The 22,275-nt window shown below is 41.8% G+C and overlaps 1 protein-coding gene across 1 annotated transcript in view; it reads left to right on the top strand.

Annotated features, from left to right (window-relative positions):
• LOC144792789 (fetuin-B-like) overlaps window positions 1-16,131 on the top strand; it is a 46,536-nt gene extending 30,405 nt beyond the window's left edge. The window contains exons 6-7 of the mRNA XM_078667985.1: window positions 11,046-11,135; window positions 13,763-16,131. Coding sequence (XP_078524111.1) covers window positions 11,046-11,135; window positions 13,763-14,410 — 738 coding nt within the window. The 3' untranslated portion in view covers window positions 14,411-16,131. The remainder of the gene's footprint in view (window positions 1-11,045; window positions 11,136-13,762) is intronic.
• The last annotated feature ends 6,144 nt before the right edge of the window (window positions 16,132-22,275 follow it).

Here is a 22,275-nt window from a genome sequence, read left to right as displayed (position 1 = left end):
TCTTTCCTCTGTGTGTGGCAGTGTAGGGTCTCTGTGTACGCAGCAATGGCTATCTGCGCCAGGAACCAGTCCGAGCTTGTGCGCAACACCAAATATCACTCCAAACTTTTGCTTTAAAAACACTAAAAAGATGGTGCATTTCAACACATACAACCCATGTTACGGGGGTTAAGGCAGATTTGCAATTTGGATATGCCCGCCATTGCATGAATTGGTTACACATGCAAGTACACTTCAGGTTTAGAAAAGCACAAGAGTCGCTACCTACAATGGAGCGTAAAAAGCGCGATGCCAAAATTAGTTACGAGGGTTGTAGGAACCCAATATGCTGCATCTGAAGGTGTCCAAGATCTCAGCAGCAGGCACTAGACATGCATACATTGATGATGGTAAGACAATATTTTCCTAAATCGATATTGTGACGTGGATACTTTCAGGAAGAGTCATGGTTCATTTGCATATCGAAGGCCCAGTAAGCAAGGATGGCCACTGTTTTATTGAAAAGGACATCAGCACACTTTACTATGTAGCATTGCTGAGTGCAGGCACGAGACAGAGACCCTAAACACTAGGCTATTTGCATGTTTTGCACAGTACAGACTGGGTGTAAATGAGCTCCACACCGGTATTGTATGCAGTTAACACTTGGTTATTTGTAACATTTATTCAGTCTAGGTATACTTGCTCACAAGTGTTGCTCATAGTGGTTGACATGTCACTCAAAATAACACTTAATTTATGAAAATGTCACACATAGCAATCTAAAACCTTGGCAGCTATGACTTAATTGTTGGTAGAGCTGCAGGGCACTGGACAATATTTAAAAAAACATTAGCTAAGAGCAGAGACATTTTTATTTCCCAAAAAGCACACATTGCTATACTAGTACCTGGTACTGAAGGTTACAACTTTGGGTGTGAATGTGCTCTTGTGAAAGAGTAGAATGCCATCACTCACACTGAAGTTATCCAATGGCTGCAGGGGGCTGATTCATTGGCTCATTGTGTATGCTACTGTGGGTGGGAGAAAAATGTGAATGTTGCAACAAGAGCCCAATGGTTGAAGAAGACTGGCTGAAAGTGTCTTATAGCAAGTATTATTTTATATATTATTTTACTAAAATGTAAAGGTCTTGTCTACTGACAGACATAAAAATTTGAATTCCTGTGACCGATGAGTAGGCCAAGACCTGATGAGGCTTAGCTCTAAAATAAAAGCTATGCACACTATTTTTTAAGAAGATGGTAATAGGAATTAAGGAGTGGATCACATAATATATCTTGTTTACCCAGAGAACACTGAAATGCTATGAATGTGTCTCTGGGCTCCAAAAATATGTCACTGCCTCAACAAAATAAATCTGAAAAGAACACACAATTTCAATACTCTGATGGAATTGAGACGGCTCTCCTGGAGAAGTTTAGTGGTCACAAACCACAGAGTTTCATTCCCTATCTCAAATGTAAGCACCATTTTCTTAAAACAAATGGAGGAAGTGGACATTGAGAGAATGAAGGTAGGTCACCAGACACATACAGAAGAGTTTTGATTACTTACTTTTATAAATACAGCGGGGAACTAGATAATTGTCAGTAATGAAGGCCTGTTTGGGGGACACCTGTGAGCCATCTACAAAAATGCTGCACTTTGAAGACTTTCTTTGACCCAGTCGGCTATGCTGAAAACTAACTGGCCACCTCTGCGCATCGTCAATTGACTATCATCTGAGGGTTTGCGCACCACTGCTGCATGTGCATAAAATTCCACCAAGGTCTGCCCTTTACTGTGGGTCAACACACCCTTATCATTGCATCCCCTCCTGCAGAGGCCCAGTAGAGAGTGGGTACACTGGCAAGTTTGCAGGTCCTGGAGATGCTCAGAGCTACAATGTTGGAGGGCCAGGCGGTAGCTGAAAGGACTGGAAACTGCCCTAGAACCAGAAAAGATAGGAGCAGAGAGAATAGAAAGTGGAAGATTATTTAACAGATTACGAGGCGGCAATGTGAAGAAGTGAAAGCCTGAAGAAACAACTAGAATAGAAACTACATAGATGTGGAACCAAAACTAAGAGAAAGAATTGGAGTACACCGAGAAATCAAGTAGGTTAGCTGGGAAAAGAGAGTGAAGACCCTCGAAGATAACACAAATATAACAAAATCTAAGCTGCAAGGAAAGCAGTGAACAAAGAATTTGAGCTAAAGAAGTCGGAGTAAGATAGTTAAGAGAAATGAGGAGGCGTACACAAATGTTTTAAGTAGCTTTGGAGAAGGGAAAGCAGCTATTAAGGGACAACATATAAAGAAGGAAAGTAGTTGATTCGAGAAAGGGCCAGACACTGAACCAGGAGGATGGAGGAGAAGAGGAGAAAAGATTTGACTTTCTGGATATTATGGGGATGTACACAGCAAGACGTGACTACAGAACACAACTGTTCTGAGAAAGTCAGAGAATAATTAAACATAACACAAGGATTTCTAGATGAGGAGAAAGTAGGAATAGTGATATATATATAAAATGATAGGATAATGGGTGGCAATAACAGCTAAAGCTGGGAATAAGAGGGCCTTATTTTTTTACGATTACATTTTTAAAAAGAACATAGTAATCCAGTTTTCAGCAGTCGATTAACAAGCATAAATACGGTCAAGAAGGATGTCAGATAAGGAAGAAAAGCAGAAACATATTTGAGAGCCGTCAGCATCGAAATGGAAGAGAAAGTCAAAGGATTAAATGACAGAAATGAAAGGAATAGTGTACAATGAGAAGACCAGATGACTAGAACCAAGCCCCCGGGACAACTCAGAAAATAGGGTGAGCTCCTGGCCTGCTGAGGGTGCTCCTTTTTTTCCAGGAAACTAAGCAGGTGAAGAATGAAACCAGTTAAGAGTAGTACTAGAGACCTGATATGTAGATAAGGAAAGAGTGATCCGCTGTGTCAAAGTAGCAGAAAGGTCAAGAAGAATAAGTGAAGAGTGTTTGTGATGACAAGCATGAAGCTTTGAGTTAGAAACTGAAAGTAACATGTATATTGGTGAATTACCACGACGAAAGCCCTTCTGAACTGGGTGAGAAGGTCATTACCTTGAAGAGAAAGGGAAAGAAATCTGCTTATGTTAAAGAAGAAAAACAGCTGATTTCAAGGTAGAAGAAAAGAGGCCCAAAGTCAGAGAAGAGTTAAAGAGAGAGCCCAAAAAGAGGAATAAGAGGTGAGGTATCTCCAGGGCTGGCTTTAGCAATGGTGGCGCCCGGTGAGACAATGTTTGTTAACGGCCTCCCAATGACCATCTCTGCCACGGATTCCCTCACCACTGCCCTTTAACAGTGCCCTTCAAGTCTTGAGAATTACTGTCTCTCGGATTCATTTAGTTTAATAGCACCACTTGTACCATTGTAAGGTGTCAGAGCACTTTACATCACACACACATTGGACAGAGACAATCATAGGTATGTAAATCAGTGTATGGGAAATGCTACATTAGACAGGACTACAAGGTGTGTGTAGGAGTAACATTTCATTGATACTGGTAGGCAATATAGTTTAAGAGTCCTTATATAAATTCAGAATTTAAAATGCAACACCAGTGTTAGGGATTCTCTTTAATAACAAGAATGGTTAACTACCCAAATTGCCCTTTTGGCAAGATTAGGATGTTGAAAGACTGGGTAAATAAACATATAGCTCTAACATGATACTTGCACTTTACACGCAGCTGTTTGACAGTTACTGGCTCAATTCTTAGCAGCAGTCATTTTAACCCACTGCGCTACCTTTGGTTGAGTCAAAACTCTGTCTCTTTCAAGGAAGACATTAATCACCGGAGTTATCTTGGCATTTAATTGATGCCTGATAATTGCTGGAGGCCAGAAACTCCACCGCAGCAGGTGCTTTTTAAATGACAAAATACTTGCACAAATGATGCCTCCTCACCCCAAATCTGCGCCCGGTGCAGTGGCACCGATCGCACCGCCCTAGAGCTGGCCCTGGCTATCTCTCCAGTGCGGGGAAGATTGTGGGCTTTTGTTTAAGTATTCATGTTAATCACAGCCCCTTCACGAGCTGTGATTAACATGAATACTTATATAAAAGCACACAATCTCTCTCGCAGCTGCGCTTTACTAACAAGAGTACAGTAAGTTTAAAAACACAGCGTGTACTTTCTGAAAGTACACGCTGTGTTTTTAATCTTGCTGTGCTCTTTTGTTTGTAAAGCGCAATGTGGGGAAGATTGTGGGCTTTTGTTTAAGTATTCATGTTAATCACAGCTTGTGAATGGGCTCTGATTAACTTGAATACTTAACCTCTTCGATGCTCATGACTGCTCCCGCCCATCATGAGTCACGGTGGGCGTGTGCTGATGACGGCCAGGAGCCGTCATGACCACGCCCGCGATTGGAATGTTCAGCACTGTGGCGGAATTCGCGTCGCAGTGATGAGGTTAAACAAAAGCACACAATCTGCCACGCATCGCGCAAAAAAAATACAGCAAGCCCCAAGCCAGCCTTACCTGCACTCCTGACTCACGCTGGCGAAGCCACATCCAGGGAGTGCCTGTTTTTCGCGCCGCTCGTTTTTTAAAGTGGCGGCGCAAACTCTCTCTCGGGATGTTCTGTGTGTGTGCGCGCTCCACACACGGAAATAGAGGTGCATGCACGCACACCGTATTGGGATCTGTGCCTACAGCATCTCTGAATCAGAGAGGGTCGTACTTCCACCCACCTCATTATAATGAGGTAGGTCGCAAATTGCAAAATTAATGGCTGTCACATGGGTGGTGGCCTGCTAGGGTCAGTCGACAACCATGTCTGGGATTGGTTTCAACAAAGTAAACTTTTTTTAAATGTTATTTTCCCTAATAAAAATGTGGCTGTGTTTTGAACAGAAAGTTTACTTTTTTTCAAAGGTTCATTGAATGTTGGTTGGTACCCGTGGTATCCTGTACAACTGACTGCTTTTTCCCAAAAACATTTTTGTAGCATTCATAAAAAGGAAGGTGTCCCTTTCATTTTGCGAAATGCTTACCACTTCAACTCTGGAGTCAGTGATCATTCAATTTTTTGCGACTAGATATCTATTGCAAATCATTGACACATCACATGCCAGTTCAATATTTGGAAACACCACCAACATGCCCCTTCCAAACACCAAATAGGTCATTCTTAGTCTCACATTATGAGTTGGTAAAACTTTGCTGACTTTTAAGATGGGATTTGTACAATTGAAAATCTATTTTTGCAGTTGCAAACTCTTGGAGCCAGATTACGAGCCTGGCGGTCCTTTGACTGCCAGACTCGTGGTGGCACGGCGGTGGCAGATCCAGCCGCACCCGTGGTCCGACTACCCCCTTGTGGCTCGGGCATTTGGACTGCACTAGGACCGCCATCTCTGCCAGGGAACCGCCATTCCCTGGTGTAGGAGCGGTGGTAATCAGCCTCAATATGCTTGAAAAGCCTAGTGGAGAGGACAAAAAGGTGGCCCTACATGGCCCCCCTGTGATTCAACCATATGTGGATGCACACAGGGGGCATAACAATATTTTCTCAAGAGTTTCAGTCACATGTTTTAACGTGTTCTACTGTGTATATTTCTCCGGTATCCCAAAGAAGCTAGGGCAGTGCTTACGAACAGTGTGGGTCGTGAGCAGATTTTTGCTGGGTTGCCAAAGTCCAGCATTAAATAAAAATGTCTTCAAATTCTGTGTTTATCCTGTCACATTTGCTGCGCTTCAAAGACAGAGGACAAATGTCAGTTTAAGTCTTATTCTGCTCTTTTTTAACACAGAGACTTGTGTTTACGAACTTCTCTCACTTTGCAGTGAGAGAAACAAAAATAAAGTGAATTATGTGACACCGCTGCTGAGGAACTTGAAGTGTAAAAGGAAAGCTGGAGGGTGTAATTTATTAATCACATACAACAAAATGTAAATACCTTTAAATGCACTGTGCACATTCAGAAGTTAGGAAAGCAAAATGAAACACATTTGTTTTATAATTCTGGTGTCCCCACCATCAAATATGTCTTCCTCTGTCAAACGTAAGCAAGTATGAAAGTTGGAAAGGCACACTATGGGCTTTATTACGATATCAGGTGGACGTGACCTCCAACGGCGGTCCCGACACTGCTGTTACAATGCGACAGCACACGGCGCAGACGCATACTCTCATTTCTCTTTGGGAGCGTGTGCTGCAGCCGTAAACCGCCCGTAGCACAAGCGCCCACAGAGAAATTGGAGTTTATGGTAATCCCTGCGCCGTGTGTGCCACATGGTGCAGGGATTAACAGGTGGCACTAGAGGTGCCCCCTTGGCCCCCAACCAGAGACACAGAAGGCCTGACATGGAAAGCCTGTTGGAAACCGACATCGTAGTCCCGACGGCAGAAACGCCATCCATAGGGATTACAGTGGGGTCTCTGATTGGCCGCTGGGCTCCTTGAGCCCTTCGTAATCCAGACGAAATGACCGGCCAGGTTCACTTTCAACCACCTGCATGGTAATGCGGCGGTCGGAAGTGAAACCTACGATGTGACTCCGAAAGCCTCTGACCGCAGCTTTCTGAATCACATTGTAATGAGGCCCTTCATGTACGGAGACCAGTCTTGAAAAAAGGTTTCCACAGTAGTTGGAAGGAGATCTGCCCTTCACATTTAAAAGGGAAGACAACAGGCAAAGAAATCAATGTGAAGAGACCCCACTTCAAACAGGTGTTCCTGAACAGGGAAGGATGCATTTGATAATCATTGAATGCTTGAAGATGTCTTGAATACCAGCCTGCTAAGAATTTTACATTGCCCAGGGTGTATTTTTCCTCAACTGAGATTTTTCATTGAAGACAAAACTCCCTAAATCCTTTTTCCAACTCTGCAATGGACTTGAATTCCACCTAAATTATTGTTGTTTTTACTGCCATTAGATTGTCCATTCTCAATTAGCCTGTACAAATTACTTTGGGGCTGATTACAGTGGCGGAGGGACTGCCACCAACAGGCTGTCAGTGGTGGTCCCTCTGCCATCGTAATGCGATTTACCGCTCACCATATTACGATGACAGGCGGAAGTGAAGCGGTCAGGAAGACCAACCGCCACGGGACAGATGGGCGGATTCATTCCGACCATCATCTGAACAACCGCTAGTCCCTGCATTGCAGGCACCGCCTTAGGGATTAAGATATCCCTTTCCATCTGTCGTTTTGCTGAGGTCAATCCGCCGTGAAACGACAGGTTGAAACAGATTTGGGGGCCCTTAGTGGGCCCCCCTTTATCCCTGGGGCTGGGACATGTGGTGCCCCCCTTCATATCCCAGCACCATGTGGCAGGCAACCTGTCTTTGTTTTGTACTGCGGCAATGCGACTGCCTCAGTGTCGGTTGCACCGTAATGCGTACTTTGGGACTGCCGCCTCGTAGGCAGTCCCAAATATGAAACTATGGGGGACGAACTGAAGTCTGTCTGCCATTGCCACTGCCATCGTAATCATCCCCTTTGTTTTTTTCAATATATCGGATGACAAAGAAACTAGCAATCATCTCTGAAAAATCTAAGTTCAGAGAAGACTCTTGATTGGACCATGAGCCTCCAGAAGAGAGCTAACCAAATCGTGACCCAGACTGTTAGTGTTGAATCTGATTCTAATACTAGATCTGGTATGGTAGCGTAGACATCCTTTTTTTCCAAGCCCCAGTGCAGTTCTTCCTCAACTTTTTTAGAACCTCGGCCCACATAATTCACTTTATGTTTCTATTTCTGACTGCAAAGTGAGAGAAGTTGTCAAACACAGATTCCCATATTAAAAAAATAAGCAGTAATTTTTCAGCAGACATAGCCTGACATTTGACCTCTGTCTTTGAAGGGCAGCAAATGTGGCAAGATAAATACAGAATTTGAAGGCATCTTTATTTATTGCTTAGATGTTCGCAAACCACCACAGTTTGGATCGCGACCGCTAGAATAATTGTTATCTGTTTTGCAAATGTCAAGTTGTTAGGTTTTGCACTGCTTGATAAAGAAAAGGTCCTGGAAAACCGGGTGAATGGAAGAGGCCAAAATACAAGATATCCGAAGAGCCAGAGATATGAGGGAAATCAGTGTTATGCATATATATTGGCTTTATTTCATTCAGATTTGTTCATACTATGAATTGTGATAACTGAAGAATAGACTTTTGCAAGTCTATTAGAATACTCAAAAACTCTGTTTTTTTAGGAAATTAGATTGGACTTCTCATAGTTTATTACAAAGCCAAAACTTTGTAATAAGTGAGTGGAAATTGAAAGAACTTGGTGAAGAGAGAACTGGTTTTGTGATAAGAACTTAATGTTGTCTTGGTAAACTATTAGTCTTATCCCTTCAGCTCTCAAAAAAACCCAAACTACTTGTTTCATTAGTTTTGTAAAGCAGTAAGGTGCTGATCCCAGGCCAAAAGGGAATCAACTGATGTAATAAACCGGATTGTCCCATTAAAACTGCAGGTACTTTTTAAAAATCTGTGTGAATAGGAACCATCTAAAATTGCATCCTGGAGGTCTAAACAATCCAACTTATCTCCCTGTAAAAGAGAATCTCTGAAAAGGAAAATAGGTTCCATCTAGACATGATGGTACACTATATAGCCTCAGAATTGTTTCAGGTTTATCACATTTGTTCTTTTTCTGAACTAGAAAGATATTGCTGAGAAATCCCAAGAGGAAAAGAAAAGTTGGCTGAATCTCGTCTTCCAGTATTAGGGAATCTACTTCTCAGGATATCTATTTGCTGAGATCCTCTGAAACATGGTGACTTTCAGGAGGGAAATTTTGCAAAGGTTGTGAATGAAGTTCTTTAATATAAAACTGAACTGTGGCTAAAACCCAATAATCTAAGTTTAGTTATTGTCAGCCTGAAAAACAAGTTGCCAAACATATCCTATTATCAGAGGGCCATAATTTCCTCTTTGCATTCTGCAACCTCTGTGTCTAAAGCCCTGTTCCCTCTTTGTGGAAAGAATTGAGGTGTAAATTCCTGGTTTGGAAAAGCAGAACCTCTAGAGCTGGCATTAGAGTTGACACAAAGTAACAAATGCCTCAGTCGGCATGAAAACTATCCGGAGCAAAAATTGAGCTTTAGCCAAAGAGGTAAATGTTGTCACATACTTGGTTTAATATTTAATATAAGAGTAGCCAAAAACATTATTTTGCCTGAGGACTGTCCTCGGTGGCCGCCATCACTCTTTATATATAGTCACTTTTTAAGAGAAGACCTTTCCAAAGTGCATATGCAATTGCAACTTTAGTGTTGGCTAAAAGGTATCTTGCCCTTTGAGTTCAATTTGACAATTCATCAGGATATATGTTATTCTAACCATGGCTCTTCAGAATGTCCAAAATCTTTGGTAAAGGACCTGTTGCTTTCAACAGCTTATCTTGACGATTAAACCAAGCCAAATCAGTCTATTTTTAGAGTCTTTCCAAACGGAGAAAAAAACATTATACTGGTCTAGCTGTGATATTATCTGGAGCTAGTTTGGCAATCCAATGCCACTTTAAGATCTTTTGATATATACTACCCACAGGATCATCAGGGACCTGTTCTATCAAATGTTCTATCGAATGAGGCTGATGGATAGCTGGGGGGTTAAATATGGGAGATTTCAGGTTTTGTTTCTGGATTACCAAAAGAATCAGGGTCTATTGTAAACGAATTATTAATGTCATTACAATCATCAGTGTCTTAGTTACCCAAATCTTTTTACACATCAATTACAATTGATGACTGGATATTCTGCAATAGGTCAATTCACCTTATATTTGAAGGTTTTAAAGGGGTTATAACTTCAGTCACACTCGAACAGCTTTTGCCATCCACATTCCTAGAAAACGGAGAAAACTTTTCATTTTTAGAAAACTCTTGAATAGATCTCTTGGAGTCCGAAGATGAAAGAATGAGCTAGTTTTGTACAATAGCAGTAGATTTGATTTTCCTGTTTTACCCACAGGAGGGGCAAAAGCAGGGTTTTCAAACATTTGAGACACTTTTCACATTTCTGACCATTCTCCTCAAGGCTATACAGATTGAGGATTATTCTACATTCGTATAAGAGTGAAGCAATAAAATACTGAATATATATAAAGATATATATTGCATGTATGTAATGGCACTGATTTAAAAACACTAAAAGGCAGACATAATCAATGAGAAACAGGCCTATTTGGGACAATTGTTTCAAAGAATAGTTTGAAAATTAAAACTGGAAAGGGTTAACTGTGGAAAGCTGCAAGGAAAGATGTAGAAAGCAGGGAGGAAAACTGAGAGGAAAGGGAAGAAAGTTCAAACTAGACCCTTCCAGAGCCATGATTGGAAGATGAGCTATGTGCCAGTTACAGAAATGCACTAACTGCTGTAGTGTGCTGGTTGAATACCTACTTTAAAGAGAGGATGCAGGAGGAGAAACAGAGGCAGGAAGCAAAATGGGGAGCTAGGCTCTTGAGATGGCAGACCGGATGAAATGGCATTGCAAGCCAAACAAAGATGTTGGCTCACACAGAGCAGCGGCGTGGGGACAACACAGATAACACAAGAGGAGATCAAAAACACTGTGCGCAATTTTTTATATACCACAATTGACATATATTATTATAATCAGTCAAAATATGCTCAAGAGAAATTTAAAATATGAAGTAGCATAAAAAGAGCTGCAAGAAAAGAAGACGTGTTGCTGGTAGCCAATGATAGGCTAGGCTCAAGTGGGTGTTGATTTGTTTCTCAAACCTGATGGGAACTATAGATTTGTTTCTTTTTTATCTTGGCTGCTATTAAATAAAGCAAGAAAGTTTTTGGGGGGAAAATCAGCATTCCTTCTTGCCCTGAAATCCAGAGACACATTTTCACCAGTAGGACTTTGCAAGCTGTCAGTGCACTTTGTTGACCTTGTCAGCCCCATTCTACAGTGTTATGGTAAATTTCAGAGGCACAGCACCCTTATCCACATTTTCAGAAGGACAGCAACAGGATCAGCTTGTTAATCAATAGAATCATTAGTTTACAACTTGACGCAATATGCTTTCTTTCTTTTTCAGCATGTCGGGTTTTGCGATGGTAGCTCACTTACCCCTTCATCACCTCATGAGTCTGGCCTGTTTGTCTCTTGTAAGATCTATGATCCCAAGGTAAGTTGTGTATGTTGAGACATTTGATATCAGTAGCCGGGTAAGAATGCATGGTGCTGAATTCTGTAGGTAAAATCAGTTCTTGTTTGCCTTTGCATGGATTTCAGGCTGCACCGAGCTATGTACTTAGCACACTGGATGAAATGGGTATTTGAGAGGGAGGCAATCAAAGCGCACCATGATGTTGTAGGGCCTGTCCCTAACAATTGCCATTTCTTAGGGCCCTAATTTAAAGGTGGTCATAGTGATGCCTATTTCATAAACCATTAGGTTTGTGGTGTGACCCATAATTACAATGACAGAGATTTTAGTGATCTGTAAGGGAATTAAATAAAAGTAATGAAATTAGAATTTATACAGTGCAATACCAAAGTAGTAAGGTAAACCAATGTAAGGTGTCTCCAAATTCACACTAATTTTGCAACACATCAACAACACGTTCCTTGCAGTGTATCGTTTTAATGTAATGGTTCACTAACTTAATGCTAACCCTCATTAAACTGAAGCATAATCTTCTTCGTCATATTCAATACAGGACGTGTCTGAGTCACATTCACAACCAGGAAAGCACACTATCCCTTTCAATTTCACTGAAATTTAACAGCTTTCCTTTTCATTGGAGACATTATAACTGCCTTTTTTACCAAAGAGTATTTTTTGTAATAACCATGCACTATCACAATTGTCAAAAACAGAGACCGCTCCAGTGGCGGCTATTCCGCTAAGGTGGAGGAGCGTTGCCTCTCTGCTCAAAAGGAAAAATTATCATTTCGTTTTTCCTATTGAAGTCAGAGGCTCTCAGGGTGGGGCGGGGCGGGGCTGGCCAGAGCATGGAGAGGAGTGGTTTGCACCCATTAAGTGCGCATGACTGCTTGCTCAGCCCTCTAGGGCCGGCTAAACAGTCCTGCACACTTTGCATCTGTCCCACCAGGCTTGCTTTACACAGCCTGGTGAGGAACATACAAAACCTCCCAGTCCCCCTCTCAATCACAATGCTGCATTGCAGGGTTGTGATTGGCTATAGAGGGGCCTTGGAACCCAGGTGCTTCCTGCTTCTGGCATAGACAGTAAGAAGAAGACGGAGGAGAGGCGGCGGCCAGCCGACCCACGTAAGATTTTCTATTTTTATTTCCTTTCCGCCTTCCACCCCCAACCCCGGGCCCCATACCACTGCCGATCAGTAGCAGCCGCTACTGGACTGCTCACAAGGTGGCAAGGGAGAGAGGCAAATTCTGTGCGGAAGAATAGTGAGGATCAATGTAAATATGCGTATGGATAAGTAATGAGAACATTACTACTTCATCTCTTTTGATCATCCCAGTTGGCAGCTAATCAACACTCTCACAATTTTTTTACTTTGACATAGTACAACTATTTATCATTAAACATCACAGTTGGGGGCATTTTCTGCAGGCAGTACACAGAGTAAGCAGATAAGTAGCTTGGTCAGTAAGATTGAGAGATGGAGTGAGCTTCATATTTCTCATCAATCGCGCTGGCTTATCATGGTAAAATACATTATTTGAGAAGCAGAGCATGAGGGTCTTGTGAGACAATCGGAAGGGATAGAGCAGTGCGGATTAGTAGGGTTACTTAAAAGACAATATGTTGTTAAATAACCAACAGTTTTAAGAACTGCAAAAGAAAGAGGAGAAACAGGGAGAGAGAGTGTGCGTATGCTTTTGTGTGTGAGTGTATGTAAAAATCCCAGGTGAAATCAGACAGTGACCTCACCATACCCGACTGGAAGCATCTGAACGATTTACTAGAGAATTTATTTATTAGGGTGGGTGTAACACCCCAAGCTTCCCCCTCCCCCACCCCTAAACCTACGCCCCTGATCACAAGTGGAGAACCATACAACCTGGCAGCACATCGGACATCTGTCTAATGAGAATCATAGACATTTAGCCACTGGTCCAGAAATAGTATTCCAAAAACATCTAGAGTGTGTAATGTAAGTGACTGAAACCACACAGACTCCAATTCGCAGGGCAGTCCCATCAGATGAAACCACCACCATCATGAGGCATGAAATAACAAAACATGCCACAGGAGGGGATATTTACCTATCCTCTATTAGCTCATGCAGGATCATGCACTGTGCGTTCTTTGCAAAGCACACTACAAAATAGTATGACAAAATGCAAAAGCACAAGCATTAGCTTAAAAAATGTAGGCAATGGGTAAACAATTCTACACCTACTTCTTGCATAGGTAATATTCGTATACTGGAACCTCTAATCATAGGTTGTCCACCATACACAATGCCATAAATCTAAGCTTGGAGCAACACTGAGAGATCAGGTCAACATCCACCATTATTTGAACCTGTACAGAGGCTTATCATGGCAATGGCAAACAGCCCAATACAATGATTTAAGACCAGACTGTGTTTTGGTGATAATGACATCCTCTGATGTGCACAAAGCACACTGAACCCGATGCAGAAAATCAAAAAATGATAAATGTATGCCTGATACATGAGAAGACATTCATATTATTTATTTGATTTTTTAAGGTGATTTTTTAAATGTAATTCCACTAAGAACTGCACAGATTCCTAGAAACACCATACAATAAAATCTATATTTTGTATAACATGCTTTTTACCGTTTTTTTCTTAGCCTGATCCTCATCATCGGCAGCGTGGATCTGGGCGAAGATCTCATAGGCATGGTCACAGACATGGCCATAAGCATGAACCAGGCCATAAGCATCATCATCATCATCATCATCATCATCCTCCTCATGGGCACAACCATACCCATTCAGAAGACAGAAACTATCAGGAGGAACGTCCAGCTCACAGCCATGGGCGCAAAGATGGGGAAAGGCATAGTAAACGTCACGAACATGGGCACAGACATAGAGAAAGGCACAGCGAAAAGCATGGAAGAGGGCATGGAAAAGGGCACGGAAAAGGGCATGGGCAAGGGCATGGGCTTGGGCGTAGTCCTCCCAGTCGTGGTCACAAACATCCCTTCAGCTCATCAGAAGAACATACTGGATCAAAGCCAATGCCCCCCACACCTGCAGGGCCTGTTGGGTCAGTGCAGCTCATTTATATGGAGAATGAGTCTGATATTTTTCTTGTTCCAACTATTCCCGACCCCTCTCCCAGTGCTCCCACTGGTTTTCCTGCAGTTTCAGATAGATTTAAGGATCCAGAGCCTCAGCCTTTCCCTGTGGTCCCTTCAAATTCACCAGGATGCCCAGCAGAGCCCAAGCATCAGATACCCCACATTGCATCCTTATTGCCACTGCCTAAGTAAAAGTCAAATGAAATAATGCAGCATGAATAAATGCAGTACTAATTAACAAGACTGGACCACAATGTCTAACTTTTTGATACATTGTGTGCTTGTTTTAATTAGCCGCTTGTGTTTTATGAGCTCATTCTATTTCCTCTTGAATGCAAATTTCCAGGCCTGCAATGCTGCTGCAAACCCTTGCAAGAGACAGTAGGGACTAAATAATCCATCACTGGTATTTATATAATGATTAGAGGAGTACTTTCTATTATTTTTTCTAACCTACTTTATCTGGAATATCACTCATTCATTTGCTTCCTCCCTATATCACTAAAATAACATTAATGTGATTAGTTAATACATGTTTCGTCTATGAACCTCACCTTTTCAAAACTGTGGTTGACATCATATAAGAGGCGCCCAACTTTTACGGCCCTCATTTTCCCATATTCCTTCAAAGGAATGAAACAACGCCATTCACCACTTGTCTAATACCTCTTGACCAGAACTTTCCCAAGACATACTATTGATATTTTACCCAAACTGTCTCAGGCAGTTCATTAGGGGTGCTTCTTCCCACATGTTCACATGTATGCCTTTGCTTGAGCGGGTGGGAGCATGTCCCATGCAAAATGCTCCTGTCAAGCCACTATTAGAAAATTGGCAGGCATATTTTAGGTGTATGTCACCCAAATGTAGTTCTATATGGTGTATATGTAGATACTTACGTGCACTATGTAGAACTGTGAATAGAAGAGAATAGAGAAACCAGCACCACCTACAGTACATAACACAAATATTACTCCTGGAAGCATGATAATAGATACCTTTTCTCCTTGTATTGGAAGATCTTTTGAAACCTAACATTACCTACATTGGTGTTGTTTGTTGTTGTGTGATGTGTGTTTAGGAGATGCAATTCGTTAAGATGTGTCTTTCATTGTGGGAAGATTTGTTTCAAAAGTGGGATGGATCTGTTTTTGAAATTTACTTTTTATAATTTGATTTGTAGGGGTGTCTGCAATATTTACAATTGAATGATTAATTTTTACATTATGGTTTATGTTTTTATATACATATGTATGTCTGTAACTATTACATTTGTTATTGTTTTAATATCTAATAATACAAATAAATTAAACATTTAAACTAGGGGTGGGTGGACCTCCCAGGGTTTCACTCTGCAAGACTCTGCTGAATTACATAAAAACACCTAAAAATTCCACAGAGTTCCGACAGTGGGCAGGATTCGAAACGTTGCACTACTCGCACAGATTTGTAGTGGTGCTGGGAGCATGTTCCAAGCTGTAAAATCAGCACAAACGGCACCACACGGCACGCCAGAGGTTGCTGCTTCTTTCTGCAGCTTGTGTAGACTTTTTACCAGAGCCGCACCTTTCTCAACCCTAATGGTAGCCACCTGAGACAACTGCCGACGTTGAGAAATCTTGCTGGGAGCCTTTCTAGATCTCAAAAATCATGCTAGCACCACAAATTCTCACTTGCCAACTTAACGTTGCTGAGCCACGTGCAAGAAAAACCTCTAACGCAAAGCGGTTGCTGGAATTTTGCCGGAACTCCACACATAGGTAAACCTCTGCGAACTCTGCCGGCGGAGTGGAATCTTTGACCCATCCCTAATTTGAAAATGTTATTTAAAAATTTTAAAAAGTTACATGAATTTATCAAAGAACTTTTATCAAACTTTACTATATATAAAATAAAAATGTTGATGAGGGTGACATTTTTTTCAATGTTTAAATGTTATTTGTAAGTACCTTTGAATATATTGAAATGAATACGTTTTAATACACATTTCATTTATTTGCACCTAAGTCTGAAAATTGACCAGTAGATTTGTATCTTTACAGCCATAGACCTGTGAGAAGCTCCACCCCCTGAGTTTAGGGGGTGAAGACATGTAAGTCTACACGTACACGAAAATCCACACTCGGACATAAAGGTCTGTTGCAAGTCTTCACAGAGAATGTTATTCTAACCAAACCATAGTGAACAAGAGCATTTCATAATGAGGAAAAACAAATGCCATGAAACTCATTAAAAATAAACTCATTGAATCAGTCACACATATATAACATACACTTTCCTTCCTGGTGTAGAGGTGATTTTGGGGGAAGGGTGCAGGAGGTTGGTAAAAGGCATCAGAAGAACAAAGTCATGCAGTTGGAGAAGCAAGAAACAAGTGCCAAGGTGGAGTTAAATAAGAAGAGAAAAGAGATACGAGGAATTATTGGATCTTTGCACAGCTCTCCACTGTGACCACACCAGTTCTTTGAGTTCATGCGCAATCAGTTGCAGATAAGCCACCATCTTAATGTTCAAGAGGTGGGACTCAGATACTCAACAAACATGCAAAGAACAGAAAACCTCGTCTCTCTATTTGCCTCTTCCTAGATTTAACTACATCATCGCTGGTCATCTTCTTGCCCAACTTGATTTCTTTCTTCTTAGCTTTGCTCTTTCCTACTAGTCACTTCTCATGTAGCTTAGCTCAACTCTGTCTTCTCTCATCTTCTACAGCTCTATCTCTAACTCACGCCTACCAAGTACCAGCGCAGCACTATCTACGGGCCAATGTTTAACCACAGGATTAGGAATGTGGCTAGTAGACACAATGAAATAGGAATAAAAACTTAACAGCAGGGAACTTATGGGATAAGCTTCTGATGGATTTATGTCCATAGAAGTCTCTGGCATGGTCTCATGATAGGTGTGTTTTGATCTCATTAGTACAGCCACTAATTATGCCTCATGCAAATCAGAACACTTGACCATTCTGACTCTACATACTCAACTCGTCTGTGGTCATAAACTTCAACTTAACTTCAATAAAGTTTTGCTTCTCATGATCTACGATGCAGAGTACTGTATTTACTCCATCAGAGCGATGCATTTAGAGACCCTGTGGACATCTCTAATCCTTGGCAAAACCGCGGTCATGGTTCCTGTGAATGTGTCAAAAGTTTGATGCACAACTCCATCAAAAAAGATGGCCTCACATCAAACTTACAAGTTTCTGATTTTTTTTAAACAAAATTTCAAAGCCAAGAAACGAATGACCCCCACACTATTTAAGATGTCACCTATGGTGTGGGAGGGTCATTATTATGATCGTTTTTTTGACTGATCCTCACCTGGAGGTGACAAACCACAAATAATACAAATAACATGATTTTCTTTAAATAGGGTGGATGGTGTTATAAGTAAACTTCAGACAGTCCATACTCCATCGGGCCATTGGAAGAGTATGTCTGCAATGGAGCCAGCGTAGGCTTCTTCGATGTAATATGTAAGGGTTTATTGTGGCGGGTACTCCGTTGCAGTTGAGAAGGAATACCTGCACCAAACTCTAAATCAGGGCCTAAGTACTTAAGAACAATTCATTTAAATGGTGTATATGTTATGCAGAGCTTTTAGACCTTGTTTGAGGTTCTTCACTGCCTTCCAAAAGTGTGTAGCCACTTCATCAGGGCCTGCTTACCTCAAGAGCCGTTAGGCAATGCTTGTAAACCTTATTACCACAGTCCTTAAAACCACAGGACCAGGTGCAACTGCAAGCTCACTGAAATACCAAGGACTCTCTTTAGTCTTGGACTTTCAGGTGGTATCACTGTTTAACTATGAATGCTTGCTCTTGGATTGTGGTTTGGTGCAGAATATCTAGCTAGCAGCACATGTGAAGTTCATAATAAGTGTAATGTCCAAGCCTTGAAATTATTTTGCATAATATATGACTTTTATTATTATTTTTAAGTTGCATTGCTCAGGAACCTTCAGATGTTTTCTACAATACACATTTTTTCTGAAAGCATATGAACAGTTCTCTTGTACTCACTGTTCTGATCTAGGTTTATTATAAAGGGCTGATCGGTGCTTTATAGCCAAACACACTGTCTGCTGGAAATGTTAACATGAGTACAGTTTGATACCTGATTCAGTCTTTTTGGGCACCTTCGAGAAGCGACACACGAGTGCGGACCTTTTTGCATTGCCAGCGATTGCACTGTTACAGGACCATGGATGATGGTCCATGTGAGGATCATAGTTCAGGCCAGATGTGAGAACAAACAGCAGGAAGGGTGATTACACTAGTCCACTCCTCAGAGCTGGCTAATAGGGGGAGAATGTGAGCATGGTTCTCCAGGAGCAGGACAAGTGCAGAGTTTCTTCCTAAGTTGCAGGGGTATAGTCCTTCTCATTGCAAGGGAGAAAGGCCATGTTTTGGCCTCTGGAACCAATCTTTCTCTACACAATTGTATGGAGCTTTTGAAGTCAAAAAGTCACCAAAGGAGAATATGCAGATGTAAGGTTGGGAATCCTTTGTCGCTTTAATATGTATGCAGCAGTGGTGAAACGAAACTTACAACGAATAATGTGGAATCAGCACCCATCCAGAAAGTGTTTCCTTAATAATTTGAATAGTCCACAATGCATTTAGATATATACAGTCTTATAACAGATAAGTCCGGGCTTCAGTAAGTTTTTTCTTTTCCAAAGTTCTTTATTGTAGCAATGCAAGGTAAAAAAATCCAAGAATACAAAGTGATTCTTTTCTTAATTGATTCTTTTCTTAGCCGACGCGTTTCGTCTCAAACACTGAGACTTCTTCAGGGCTTAAATAATAAGTGATAGTCAACAGTGTTTCTTGATTTTGTTTCTTGAGAACAGCGAATTGAGATAGATTCTTTATTATCCCGATGAAGTTGATGTATAAAAAAGTGACTCATGCAGGTTCAGAGGTCCCTGTCTGTAGCCTACTCGGGCCTGTGCTTACTGTTCTTGCTCTACTCAATCGTGGTGTGCAGGAAAAGGCATGGTGGCCAGCACGAAGTGGTACATCACAGGTTGAACAGCATCTCATTGAGATAGACCCGAGTAGGCTACTAACCGGACTTACCCTTTGGCGCACTGTTCCTCCATCAGGGACGTAAATTGTACTTTGTCACTCCAGTCACAGAGAGATTGGTGAGCTGTTACTCCTGGACAGCTCCTCTCTCTTTTGCTTTTAGGTGGTGCGGCCCCGTCCTGCACATCCTTAATTTTCAAATCCATCTTAGTCTCATTTACTTGAATTGCCCATAAAAAGCAGCCAGGCTAGGCATCACGTCCGGGCCCCTCTGATGTGACAAACTTTCAGTTAACGGACAAAGATAAAACTTTTGTTTACCGACAATGAGTAGTGGTGTAAGCCTGGATCCATTTACTAAGCTCTTACAGGACAATCAGGACATATTTAAAATCACTGCATCTGTCTATTCCTTTATTATTCATCTGAAGAACCTCAAAAAGGAAAAGTGTGTGGTGCGAAATAATCGGGGGGAAATGGGTATCCTTTCCAGGATTGTGCATCATGCGCACCATATAGGGCACGGCCTGGGCAAGGGTACATTACCTACAGGAAAGATATATGCATCTGGCAACATTATTTTTTCATCCCTGGTCTATCAATTCACTATCCCTTGTCCTTTCAATGGTGCCATACTTTCAAAATAAACATTGTGACTTCCAGTACCCACTCAGCAGGGCTGTCTGATCTGCAAACACCTTATTCCTTCCCACATCATCAATTACTTTTCGGTGGGTACTACACTTATAATTCATAATCTCTAATAAAAGCGGCCTGTTAAGTTACTTGAGCTAACTGATAAGGGACTTGTGATGTCTCTGTGACTATATGTAGTGTTGCTGTAACATAAGCAATAGTGGCGGTGCCACTTGGGAATTTAAACAAGAGCCATCGACATGTAGTTCCCCTTGAGGGTCAGATAAGGGAACATCAGTCTTGTCTACCCGTCCGTTCATCTCCTTTCCCTTTTCTATCCCATAATTTGGCAGAAGAGAGGGGCAGTAACGTGGCTGAGTTCAAAGTGGCACATCTTTTAATCACAGTATTTTTTTTAGAACAATGCTGATTTGTAGCTAGTTAGACGTGCACTGGTAAGGTGCTGTGTCTCTTTTTGTTCGAGGAGTGGTTGGGGCCATCATATCTGTGAAATCAGTGGCCAAAACGAGTCCAATCGATTGTCTTATGGAAACGGCCACCATCGTGACCGCCCCTAGACAGCTCGGGAGGGCTCTTGCAGTAGCGTCAAAGACAGAAAGCGCACAAGCAGTCTCGTGCACTTACAATTGTTATTGTTATTGTTAAAAGACACAACAATTCCCAGCTAGAAAAAGGAGTAGAGTAACCAGGAAGTTAAACGGGACCTAAGGCTTCTCTGAATAGAGTTGTTTTCAACTGCTTTCTAAACTGTAAGAGATTGGTCTCTTTACGAAGTGTGTCCAGCAATTTGTTCCACAACTGTGGGATTAGTGTGGAAAAAGATCTTCCACCCTTTGTTGCCAGATTAAACCGAGGGCAAACCATCAGCTGAGCGTTCGAAGATCTGAGTGATCGTTTAGGGTTATAAGGCATCAAGCGGTCTTTTATATAGACCGGTGCTTGTCCATATATTGCCTTATGTGCTACACACAGGCTCTTATACTCCACCCTCTGTTTCACAGGGAGCCAGTGGATCCTAAGCAATAAGGAGGAGACATGAGCTCTTCTAGGAAGATTGAAAATTAACCGTGCCGCATCGTTCATGACAGCCTGCAATCTCTTGAGCGGACTATTGGCAAGCCTAAATAAAGGGCGTTGCCATAGTCCAATCGTGATATAATTGTGGCTTAGACTACCGTGCGGAGCATCGATTGGGATAGAACTAGTTTACGCAGTTTCCTGATTAAACCAATGCACGTACCAACTACCGTAGAGATCTGGGCAGACATAGATAGGTCACAATCGATTTTTATGCCCAAACTTTTTACATTTGCTGCTGGTAATGGAGTAGGACCGAGTTCTTGCGGCCAATACAGATCACCCCAAGGTGACATACCAGTAGAAACCACCAAGACTTCCGTCTTTTCGGGATTAATTTTCAATAGGTTGATGGTCATCCAACTGACTGTATACCTGAGGACTTCTAACACATGTGCCTGGGCCGTAGTGGAGTTCTCAATGCTAAAAAGCAATTGAGTGTCGTCGGCGTAATTAAACACTCGACAACCCATGTGCATTAAAGACTCAATCAGGGGTTGTAGGGGTTGTAGGGGTTGTGTGTACAATACAACATGGTACACACCATTCTGTGTACCAAGCAAAGGAGCCAAAGAAAGTGCAGTTTGTTAGTTGCCCAAGTGTTAGTCGCCCAAAGAAACTGCTTCAGGCATTCAGGATAAAGGTTCATGCACCTAATGCACTTCTTTAATGTGTTAGTTCGCCAAGGGGCTAATCTCCCACCCCCTTCGACAGTAGGTGACCCAAGTAGGTGACCTCCTGTCGACAATACTTATCTCTTGAAAAGCATTCTTCATGGGCATTCGAAGCTAAATGAGATAACTATTTAACTGTACTGACCCTACAGCTTTGCTCCGTGTCTGATGCGATAAGCAAGTAACTAATCATTCGATTTTTTTATTTTTATTTAACCATAGATGCTTTGACTCTCTGCATAGTCCTAGGAAGCGCAGCAGAGCCTATGACTCCTATCAGTCCATGTGAATCCGGACAAAGACCTATTATTAAACTTAATAGTATCACCAAACAATGTATTTTAGATCAGTGATAGAAAAATATTGAGCAGCTGGAGGAACCATTGGCAGAAGCATAGCAATGGCTAGAACAGCAGGAAGTTGGAGAACCACATTTTCGTTAACTTCACACCAAGCAGTCACAAAATTGTTAACACAATCAAAAGAATGGGGCTATTACAATTCAACAGTCATCTCCTCAACCTCGCCTTTCTCAGCAAAATCCTGCATTATGCACAACAAGGCTGGCCACCCCGCCCATTGTATCCGACAGTAAGGGATACGAGGCAAGA

Source organism: Lissotriton helveticus, chromosome 11 (assembly GCF_964261635.1).
Source record: "Lissotriton helveticus chromosome 11, aLisHel1.1, whole genome shotgun sequence".
Lineage (NCBI taxonomy): Eukaryota > Metazoa > Chordata > Amphibia > Caudata > Salamandridae > Lissotriton > Lissotriton helveticus.
Note: the sequence above shows the minus strand (reverse complement) of the source record. Positions and strands in the feature narration are given on the sequence as shown.